The sequence below is a fragment of the Castanea sativa genome, chromosome 11 (assembly GCF_040712315.1).
Source record: "Castanea sativa cultivar Marrone di Chiusa Pesio chromosome 11, ASM4071231v1".
Taxonomy (NCBI): Eukaryota; Viridiplantae; Streptophyta; class Magnoliopsida; order Fagales; family Fagaceae; genus Castanea; species Castanea sativa.
In genome coordinates, this window is record NC_134023.1 from 33,437,196 (window position 1) to 33,448,936 (window position 11,741).

Genomic DNA, 11,741 nt, shown 5'->3' on the forward strand with positions numbered 1-11,741 from the left:
TAGAACTCGAGTTTCTAAGACTTGAGTTCCCCAACCAGAAAATGCAACCCGAAAAATGCATAGCAACTAGCAACCCAGAAACCAGAAAAAATGCAGCAACCCAGAAACCAGAAAATGCAACACAGACCCACGCAAAAAACTAGAACAGCAACCCAGAAAACACAAGTAGACCAACCAAAAAAGAAAAAACCCAGTTAATTAACCCAAAAAACACTAACAGACCTAGAAAACACAAACCCACAACATAAAATATTCCATCCGAGACGGACGAACCTAGAAAAAATAGAAAACAAAACAAGAGATAAACCAATGGCGCTCCAGTATCGAAATCGTGATTTTTGGGTTTGGATTTTTGCTCCGATTGAGATCATGATTTGGGTTTGGGATTTTGAGAAATGGGTTTGGAATTTTGAGAAATGGATTTAGATGAGGGGTTTGGATTTTTGCTCTGATTGAGATCGTTATTTGGGTTGGGATTTTGAGAAATGGATTTAGATGAAGAAGGAAGAACTGGCTTGGGTTTTTGGGGGCACGACAGATGGAGGAAAAAAAAAGAAAAAAAGAAAGGGTAAAAGAACAGAGGAAGAAGATGGTTGAACAGGAAATCGAGTCTTAAAGACTCGAGTTCCACGTGGGTCTTTTATTCCACCCAGCTTTGCCAGCACACAGAAATCGAGTCTCTTAAACTCGATTTGCTATAGTGAAATTGAGTCTGACAGACTTGAATTGTTAGATACCTAAATAGTTTGGAAACGTTGCTAATATATAAAATAGTTTGAATTTTATAGTTATTTTCAAAAAAAATCCCTCGAGTTCCATAGAAGAAGAAAAGCGAAGATGATGATGAAGATGAAGAACCAAAAATGAAGGAAGAAGTACCAGATTCGAAGAGCTCTCTAGACAACGCAGAATCGAAGAAGTAGAATAGGGGAAGAAGAAGCACGGGTTGGAGAAGAAGAAGAAGAAGAAGAAGCGCGGGCTGGAGTAGAGAAGAACAGAGGAAGAAGAGAAGGTGCGTTGAGAAAGTAAATGGTGGAACTTGAGTCTTAAAAACTCGAGTTTCACGTGGATTTTTTTTCCACATCAACTATCACCACTTTTCGACTCAAGTTTTAAACACTCGAGTTTTATCTTGAAACTCGCGTTTTAAACGTTTGAGATGCTAGTTTACTGAATAATTTTGCAAATTAGATAACTAACTAAAATATTATAAAAATGAAACTAAATGCAAAAAAAAAATCGTAGAAACTCCATATGTGTATATATATATAATTTTTTATTATCAGGATTTTTGACCGGGAGAACTAAAAAGAGTAGCCCAAAATTTTGTGGTACAAGAAAGGACAGTAGATAGTATAGGGGAGAGGATGAAATGGCTGCTGCTCCTTCCTTGTGCGTATTACGCTACTTTAATCGCTGGAACAAGAATTTGAAAAAGGAAGGGCTTTGCTCGGTCCTACTAAGAATATCATCTTTGTCTGGTCGACACTATTGCAGTAGTAACTTGGTGGCTGCGGCTTGTGCTACTGCTCTCAGAAGCCCAGACCTGGTGGCCTTAGAATATGCTGACCTTAATCTCACCCACAAAGTCTCTGAGGTTTCTTTTTTCTTCTTGTTCTTCTTCTTGTTAAAATATTGATAATTTCTATGTTTTTTGGAACCAATATTGATAATATGATGGAAAATGAGACCCCCTTCTTCTCATTAGCCATAAACGGTTGTTATTTGTCAAGGACTTGTGGGTGAATTTTTTTTATAAATGTTTGAGTGAATTGTGGAGTTATTTATTGGATTGCAGGAGTTGGGTCATGTCAGAATCCGGCAACATGTGAACCCTCTGAGTGCCTCTTTCTCTGTATGTAATTCATTGGGCCTGCTTTTCCTTTCACAAATATTACAGTTATTCACTACTAAAATGGGTCTTCTTTTTTTAAAGAAAATTTTAATTAGGGAGAAATAGATAAATAATCTTCTGTTTCTGGGTAGATGCCTGCAAATGTACCAGACTGGGATGAAGTTTTCAAGGACCCAACATTGCCTCTCATGGTGGATGTTGGAAGTGGTAAATGCCTTATCTTTTTCATCTAGAAAAGTGTATACTATTGTTTCTTAGTAATGTGCGCAGTTCATTTAACGAGCTTCAATATTGCCATGATCACACAACAATGGATTATCATCCATGGACTTCCATTTAAGGTGGCCATATCTTACTTGTGCCCTGCTCTTGCACAAGTGCATCTCTAAGAACCTTCATGTCAAAAATCAGATTTTTGTTTTAAACGAGTGCAATTGTTAGCCTTTGAGTGCAAATTTCAAGATACAAGTTCAATTAGAAGATACCAGTCTTAACCTTTTTTAGAACAAAGTTCAAAAATAAAAAGTTCAATCAGAATTTATTTTCTTCAGCATCCACTCTGTTTCTCATATTTTCTGCATCAACTATAGATGTCATTGCCAGTCCTAAGGCATACCATTTTTCATTACTTTTGTAATGATGGGACAAAATGGTAAAAGATAAAATGCACGTAAGTGCTGTAATTTTTTCAAAATTTATAAATAGAAAACAGATAAAACAGAGAAAATACATATGGTTACAAGGGTGATCTTTTTAAGTCATTGTCGTAGAATATAGATTACACAAACCTAAAGATGAAACACTATGAACTTATCATTCCTAGCTTTCACAAAAGTCAAGAACTAATAACTCTTTAATCGTTATGTTTCTATTACTTCTGTTCTGGTGTGGATTGAATTTCCTATAGAAGGATAATTCAATTGTACCTTCCGACTTTCATATGCCTCTGGACTGGAGTTATGAGAGAGAGAGAGAGAGAGAGAGAGAGAGAGAGAGAGAGAGAGATTTTTCTTGCATAGTTAAGCTGTGTAAAGATATTGTAGCAACTTGATACATATGGTAGTTGTATGTTTTGTTTTTTTGATAAATGCATATGGTATTAGTGACTTAATGTTCTGGGACCTTTTTTAAATGCTTTACATTATTTTCAGTCATTGGAGAGGAGAATTAAGAACTCATCTGTTGTACTGATCTAATGATACAAATATCCCCAGGTAGTGGCAGATTTCTCTTATGGCTTGCGAAAAGAAATCCTGAAGAGAAAAATTATTTGGGGCTGGAAATACGGCAGAAAGTATGGGAACCAACTCCTTAGATTACTCTTTATATGCTTTAGAGTTTTTTTGATTGATTCAAATTTATAATTACTCTTTCATCTTCAAAGAGTATGAGGGCTTTAAATTTATGTAGTAACATTTTCTATCCACGTGCAGCTGGTAAAGCGTGCTAACTTCTGGGTAAAAGAGCTAGCTCTTAGCAACATGTATGTCCCTGACACTTTGTTTTGCACAGTGAAAAGAAGAAACCAACTGTTTATCATGGGTGATTAAATAATGATTGCTTGACCTGAATTGCAGACATTTCTTGTTTGCTAATGCCACAATTTCTTTCAATCAATTAGTATCAACATATCCTGGACCCTTGATGCTAGTCTCAATCCTCGTGAGTGAACCTCTTATTCCAGAACATTCAGGAAGAATTATTTTGCATGTTTAATTCTAGAGGGATTTACTCCAAGTTATTATTCTAGCCAATGGTAAGATTTAATGATCATTGACTTGTACTAAAATCATTCTTCCTATTTATATGCAGTGCCCAGACCCTCATTTCAAGAAAAGGCATCATAAAAGAAGGGTTGTGCAGAAGCATTTGGTAGATTCTATCATAAAGAATTTAATGCGTGGGGGACAGGTATCTATTTAGTTTATATCACAATAGATTCAGAATTCATTTGCAGTACTCATTTTTCTGTTGTCTAAGTCTCCAAACTATTCTTTATTCAAAGTTATTTGATATACGGCCCTTGTCCCAATATTAAGCTATCACTCCTCTCTCTCTTAAAAAGTTTACTGTGACTCTTTCACTATCTGAACCTGAAACTTAAGGATTAGGAACTTTAGCAGGACCATCTCAGTGGATCAGTTAGGTGACTAATTCAGCCCTTAAAAAAGGAAGAAGAAAGAGGAAAGTTTTTGCTACTTGAAGAACATAGTGCTAGGTCCATTTGATTTAGCTTTGGCATAAGTTAGGCTATTTTTTTCATGTACCAACCTTGTATTGATAGTAAACTAGAAAAAGAAAAAAAAAAATCCTCAAAATAATATATACTATGTTAAATTTCTTGATGTAACAGAAATATGATGTTGTACATACTACATAGTCAGTTTCATGTACATACACGCACATGCACACATATAATTCAATACACAGACATGGAACATATAATTCAATACACAGGCACGGCACCCATCTGAACCTCCTTCTCAATGCCAACATCATCTAAATAAAACAAAAATAATTCGATTTTGAAAATTTTCATATTTTAGAATTTATCAACTAAAAAGACCTCAACTGAGCCAAACAATTGGGAAGGGTGTTTCGACCTTCCAAAGTTGAAACTTTCTCTTGCCTTGTAGTTTTTTTGCTGGTTCTCTCTTTCCTCTAGAGAGAAAGGGGGGTTTGGGGTGGGGGGGGGGGGGACTAACAAGAAAAAAAGTGACCCAGTAAATGGTGTTTCTGCTTAAACTATAGACTCTCTCACTGGATCACCCAAATGCTTGAATCACAGTTTTGCCCTGATCTTTTTAGCCTTCGAAAGTCCAAACCTGTTGAAGTTATTATCAAACCTGTCTTCCCTTTTTATGCAAACATGTCACTGGTAAAATTTCAGTTTTGTGCTGGGCTCAAAATGTGCTCTACAGTTCCACAGCTCCTGCTTGGATTAAGTTGGGTTTCCCTTTTGGGAAAGATATTTAGCAGTACAATGCAATTGTGAATTTGAATTTTCCTTCCCTGGTGTGATTCGTTGTTTGGTGTGTTAAAAAAGAAAAAGAAAAAGGAAATGGTGTGTCTATCAATGAATTTATGTGGGGTTGTTTGGTGGCATCTAAGAAAGCCTACATAATCCATAGTAGTTCATTACGCTTCAAATGGTGTTGTAAGAGCCTAAGCAAATTTGGTGGTGTTAATTTAATTCCATCTGGGTGGGTCTCCCCTCTACCAAGCAAAAGAAAAGCGCTTTAGATGGTTCATGAGATGCAAAAGGACTAATGTCCCTGATGTGGTTTGTTAAAACAAGATGGGTGATTTTAGTGATGGGTTGTAAATAAGCTGAATGCCATGCAAATTTTGGAAGGAGTGAAAGCATCAGCAACTATTGTATTCAATGTGGTATGAATTTTGTGCTCCATCTTATGTGGGGGCCTATATGGCAATGGAAGAAAATCTTTCTCATGCTGGAAATATGAAAAAGGTAGATTTCTTTCAAGTTGTGTGTAGGATATATGAAATTCAGCTTAGAGAATCTCAAGTAGACCTGTTAGATGGTGAGGGTATCTGGCATTAGGGTTGCTCATCTTTGATGATTCTTGTGCTTGAGATTCCACTTTTGTGCCCATTAGTTGGTCTGTTTGATGCTTCATATTGGTCTGATTAGGTTGAATTGAGAGTTTCTTGATTTGATTGTGTAAATCATGGACCTAGTAAATCATTGCATGCTGTCCAACTCTAGTGCATTCATAATCAAGTAGCTCCACCCTTATCATCCTTTGTTTTTTTCCTTCCTCTCTTTTAATTGGTAAATTTGGAACCTAAAACTTACTAATATAGTTGTAAATCAAATGGTTCCAGTTTTCCATAAGACATCTGAAGGTTGCATCCAGCAACCAAATTGGATCCATTGGAAAATTTAAATCTTTCCCCACAACTGACCATGGAAACCGTATTAGGATTTCATGAAGTCGTGAATTTCATTTTTATACTATTATGTTGTTATGAAAGAGCCATTTTTCATTATAGCTAGCACCCTTTTTAAAGTTTTATTTATTTATTTTTGGGCATAGTCATTGTGGCGATATCCACATTGATTGTTGGAGCTAAGGGGAATAATTCTTGGCTATGTCAAGTGATACGCTCAATTTTAGATTCTTTTGTATTGAGAGCTTAAGAATCTCTTCTTTTATTCATTGTGATTGGCTTCAATGCAAATTTTAACAAGCTTTTGTGGAGTAACTTTCTGATGGGGGGCAGAAGCTTTAATGATCTTTGATACCAATTTTGAAGTAGGATCTTTAGAAACTCAGCATTAAATTAGGGTACTTGATGAGATTTTGAAGGGTTTTAAGGTTTTGATGTTTAAGGGTTGTGTGGCAAGCTACTCCACATTGCATTATATGGGCAATTTGGAGAGAGGAGACAAGGCTACTCCACATTGCCCTACTAGGGAAATGGTTATGGCGGTTTGGGGTTGAGGAGACAAGGCTTTGGAGAAGGGTTGTAGCTCTAAAGTTTGGGGAAGAATGGGGGCGATGGACTTCCAAGCTAGATAGAGGGATACATGGGTGTGGGTTGTGGAGAAGTATTCGAATGGGTTGGATGGCTTTTAGCAAAAATATTTGGTTTGAGGTAGGGGTGGGGGATAGAGTGAAGCTTTGGACAAATCAATGGTGTGGGAATTCTCCACTTCAATTGACCTATCCGGGTGTGTATGGGATTGCTTCCGATAAAGAGGCATTAGTGGCCTCCTCTCTTGAACAGTTGGGGACAGAGGATCGGAGAAGTTGGGATGTTCGCTTCATTCGGAGACCAAATGATTGGGAGATGAATGGTGTGGATGAATTTTTCTGTACTTTGGGTTCTAATTTACCTCATACTGAGAATGGAGATCGTATGCGATGAAAATTGACGAAGAATGGGGATTTCAATATCCGATCGTTTTATAATAAGTTCAGAAGTCTCTTGCCCAGTATCTTTCCTTGGAAAGGTGTTTGGAAGGTGATGGCTCCTCGGCGTGTTTCTTTCTTTGTATGGACTGCTATATGGGATAAAATCCTTACAGGTGACAATTTGAGAGGTAGAAGAAGGGATTTTGTAGATTCGTGCATTATGTGTCGTTGTAATGGGGAGACGGTGGATCATTTGCTACTTCATTGTGGTAAGACTTACTGGTTGTGGAGTTTGGTTTTTATATTGTTTGGGATTTTATGGGTCATGCCAAGCTCAGTGGCGGACACTCTCTTTGGTTGGTGGAATTGGCTTGGAAAGCATTCGTCTAGCATTTGGAATTTAGCTTCGTTGTGTCTAATGTGGTGTCTTTGGAGGGAACATAATTGGAGTATGTTTGAGGACATGGAAAGTTCTGATGACCAGCTATTGGCTTCTTTCAGTGGCTCCCTTTATGATTGGTCTAGGGTTTTGGGACTCACTACTAGTGATTCTCTCTCTATGTTTCTTAGCTCTCTCCTTTGTAATTAATATCTTGTCTTTCTTTTTTTTTCTCTTCTCTCTTTGTATTTTTTCTTTGCCTCATGTTTTTCTGCAAAGGGCAGTTTTCTTGAATATACATCTTTATGAGAATGAAGAGCACTCTATGCTAGATATTAAGAATAGTTTTTTGAGATCTTTGTTTGAATATATTTTGATTTTTTTTGGGGGGGGGGGGGGTTGGGGTTGTATGAGTGTGTTAGTAATTCTTGTAAGGGCACTCACATTTGAGTGTTCCTTCCTTTTAATAAAATATTCTAATTACTTATATTAAAAAGAAGAAGATTTTGAATTAGTTTGATGGTTTGATGTCAAAACAGTGAATAGAAAGATAAACCCTAGTCAATCACATAGGAAGTAGAGGCAATCATACCCCCAAAGACCAAATAAGCTGTTAGAATTTTGTTAAATTCAATTCTCTCTATCTCCATTATTGACTACATTTAAAAACCTCAAATCCTTTCCTAGAAAGAGTAGGATTCCACCTATTGAAAGAATGAAAGAGTAGGACTCATAATAACCTTTTCCTAGAAAAGAGTAGGAGTTTTGATAACAAAGAAAAGTAACTAGAGCATCTAAACCAAATAGAAATTGATTCTAGCTCCCTTTACAGGAAAGGGAGCTAGAGCCACTGATATATTAGGATTAATACACACTGATGTATGTGGTCCCATGAATCACATGGCAAGAGGTGGTTTCTCTTCATTACTTTTATTGATGATTATTCAAGGTATGGTTATTTGTACCTAATGAAACATAAATCTGAATCCTTTGAAAAGTTCAAAGAATTCCGTAATGAGGTTGAGAAACAAGTTGGAAAATGTATAAAAGTTCTTTGCTTTGAAAGAGGAGGGGAATATCTAAAAGAAAATGGCATTATTTCTCAACTGGCTCTCCCTGCCACACCTCAATATAATGGTGTAGCTGAAAGAAGAAATAGAACCTTATTAGATATGGTTTGTTCCATGATGAGCATGTCAGAGTTCCCAATCTCATTTTGGGGTTATGCTTTGGAGACTGTTGTTTATTTATTAAATAGAGTCCCCACCAAATCAGTTCCTAACACCCCATATGAGTTATGGACTGGTAAGAAACCAAGTCTAAATCACTTAAAGATATGGGGTTGTCCAGCACATGTTAGAAAGTCTAATGTGGATAAGCTAGGACTAAGGAATGGTAGATGCTTATTTGTAGGCTATCCCAAGATGTCTACTGGTTTCTATTTTTACAATCCTAGCAAGCAAGAGGTTTTTGTCAGCAGGAATGCTATTTTTTTGAGGAAGATTATAGCTTAAATGAAAGTAGAGCCAAAGTTTCTCTTGATGAACAAACTGATGAACCAACAGCTGAGTTGAATGAGAATAATGAAGAGCAAGTAATAGTGCCTATTGAACCAAGCAAAATGCAAGAGACTCGGCATAGTAAAAGGATTATCAGGCCTTCAGTTAGACTCACTTTGTTAAATGAGATTTATCTAATGGAGTCAGAGGAGCATTATAATGATCCTTTTACTTATCAAGAAGCAATGAATGATAAGGATGTTGAGAATTGGAAAAAGGCCATGGAATCAGAGATGGACTGAATGTATACCAACCAGGTCTGGACCTTAGTAGACAAACCAGAAGGTATTAAGCCTATTGGTTGTAAATGGGTCTACAAAAGGAAAAGCGCAAGCTTAGGGAAACTTTATATGAAATAAGACCAGTATTTTTCTAGAAAAGCAGTAAAAAAAGATTCAAAACAACTCAGACTAGCTAAGAAAGGTCCCAAGAGGTCTTTTCATTCTGCAAAACATCCCAAATTAACTCTTGAGCACTCAAATCGACTTCCCTTTCCTCTTACTAGTATTCAAAAGGGGCTGCTGGTTACGATCCCTGTCACTCTGACCCTGGACTTCAATATTCCTCTTAGATTCTGTTGTGTTGTGAGCTAATATAGCTGCTTTCAGTTAGATAAGTGGGGTAAGATGCAATGTTTTAACATGCTTTTGTGGGTTGTTTTTCATGCCTAATAGAAAGATGTATGCTCTGTTTCTAGACAGGTGCATCAGAAAGAAAAAAATAAAAGGAGCAAATGAGTAAAATAATTCTCTTTCTAAACAAATGGTGCTATAATTAGCTTCAAGTATGTAGGGATAAATCTTCATTTTCTACCCAGTTTTCTGTGTTGAACATACTATTTACCAAAACTTCCTTCATACATGCAAGATTTAGGCATGTCTTAAATTTCATTTTGTTTATTGATCAGGTGTTCATACAGTCTGATGTGCTTGAAGTGGCGCTTGATATGAGAAATCAGTTTGATGCTGATGTGGATGTACTTCATCACATTGATGCCCTCAGCCAGAGTGTGTTGTGTGACAATGAGGGATGGTTGTTGAGCAATCCAATGGGAATAAGGACTGAGAGAGAAATTCATGCAGAATTTGAAGGCGCAAGAATTTTCCGTAGGATGTACCAGAAGATGGCATAAAAAATCTATAGGCTCTTTATTAATCCCAAGGAGTAGTTCACTTGTCAATTTAAATTTGAAACCCGCCCCATTGGGTCACTCACTTCTTCCCTCACCAAAAGAAGAAGGCGGCTAGGTTAATTTATTGTGAGGTATCTTGTAGAGGCTTTTATTTTGGGAATGAAAAAAAGGCATTTGTATTAATTGAATTGTCTTACATAGGTTGTACACCTATCAAAAAGAAAAAAGAAAAAAAAAAAAGGTAGTAGTACATAACTTGGTAAAAAAACTGGAGCATCCTCCAGTCAAGCAGCAACATCTATAATGCAAACAACATGCCATGTTGATCTGTTGGCCAAAATGGTCAAATACTACTGTTGGCCGAAATGTTTTGCAAACTACCGCTATTTTGGAAATATTTAGGGATATACCACTTTTTTAGAACTCGAGTTTGTGAAAATTGAGTTTTTCATGTAAATCGAGTTTTAGGAATCGAGTTTTCCATGTAACTCGAGTTTTAGGAATCGAGTTTTCCATGTAACTCGAGTTTTAGGAATCGAGTTCCATATAATAGCCACTGTGGCACCTGTTGAGGTGTATTTTTTTAATTAAAAAAGGTCACGTGGAACTTGAGTTTTGTAAAATCGAGTTCTTTGTAAACAAAACTCGAGTTCTTTAAGCTCGAGTTATTTAAAATTTTTATACATACTCGAGTTTGCAAAACTCGAGTATTGTGTATGAAATATATGGAAATATCTACTACTGTTTTGGAAATAAGTAGTGATCTAGCACTTTTTTGATACTCGAGTTTATGGAACTCTAGTTCTCAATGGTACCCAAGTTCCATGCCATTGAAAATTTTTGAAAATTTTGAATGGTACTCGAGTTCCATCAAAATTTTTTCAACTATTTTAAAGGCTATTTTTTCAAAAAACTCGAGTACTATTTAGAACTCGATTTTCCCAAACTGAAGTACCAAAAAAGTGGTAGGTCCTTACATATTTTTGAAATAGTGGTATATTCATATATATTTCCATGAACAGGCCATTTTGATTTTATATTACAAGCTGCTCCTATTGGCAGAATGTGTACACCAATTATCTACGAAGACAGCTTCGCTCTTCTGTGTATCACCATTGTCTTCACTTGGCTTTTCAGAAACTACAACAATAGAAGAAGAAGAAGTGGGATCACTTCTTGCAGCTCATCTTTGTTGATAGAGAACCTGAGAGGTTCTCTTGACCTGGGTTTAGAGTAGAGAGAAAATGGGAGGTGGGTCTTTTGGCCAAATGGGTTTTTGTTGAAAGTTGAGATTGTGTTGTTCTTGTTCTTCTTCTTGGGAAGCCATGGAGACAATGAAGAGTGTTTAGTAATGGAAAGAGTTGCCATTGGAAAGGTTGAAGAATGGTGTTGTCATGGTGAGCTGAAGAAAAAGAGATTTGAGTTGGAGACACAGAGACAGAGAGAGGTCTAGAAAGTTGGAGATGTTGCATTAGTGGATTGGGTCATGAGGATGATGACAAAAAGAGTGAGACTCCACGGGATATATATATGTGAAGGAACTTGGAACCGTGTGGCTAATACATGTATTACATTGTAGTCGATGTTTATAAACACGAGTAACATATACACAGTACTCAAGTTTACTACACTCGAGTAACATATTCACAATACTCGAATTTTTTGCACTCAAGTTTACTCAGCCTTATAGAACTCAAGTTCCAAAAGAGTGGCACCTCCCTGCTTATTTCCAAAACAATGGTAAACTGATAAATAGTTTGGATATATATTTTGGTAAACATATAGATTTATATATTTCGGTAAACAGTGGTTTTTGGTCATTTTGGCCCTGATCTGTTAGCAACCCTGTTTTCCTGCCTACCCACCAGACAGTCCAACAAACATTCTTAAGTCCTTTAATCCATTTCTTGCTTCAACCATCAAGTGTCCCACA

The 11,741-nt window shown here is 36.6% G+C and overlaps 1 protein-coding gene across 1 annotated transcript; it reads left to right on the forward strand.

Moving 5' to 3' along the window:
* The first annotated feature begins 1,285 nt into the window (after positions 1-1,285).
* Positions 1,286-9,991, forward strand: LOC142615145 (uncharacterized). The gene is made up of 8 exons (XM_075787845.1): positions 1,286-1,597; positions 1,799-1,855; positions 1,987-2,062; positions 3,070-3,149; positions 3,289-3,338; positions 3,433-3,517; positions 3,668-3,766; positions 9,584-9,991. Exons 1-8 carry the CDS (start codon positions 1,373-1,375, stop codon positions 9,806-9,808), a joined length of 897 nt encoding a protein of 298 aa, XP_075643960.1. The 5' UTR covers positions 1,286-1,372; the 3' UTR covers positions 9,809-9,991.
* Positions 9,992-11,741: the final 1,750 nt, after the last annotated feature.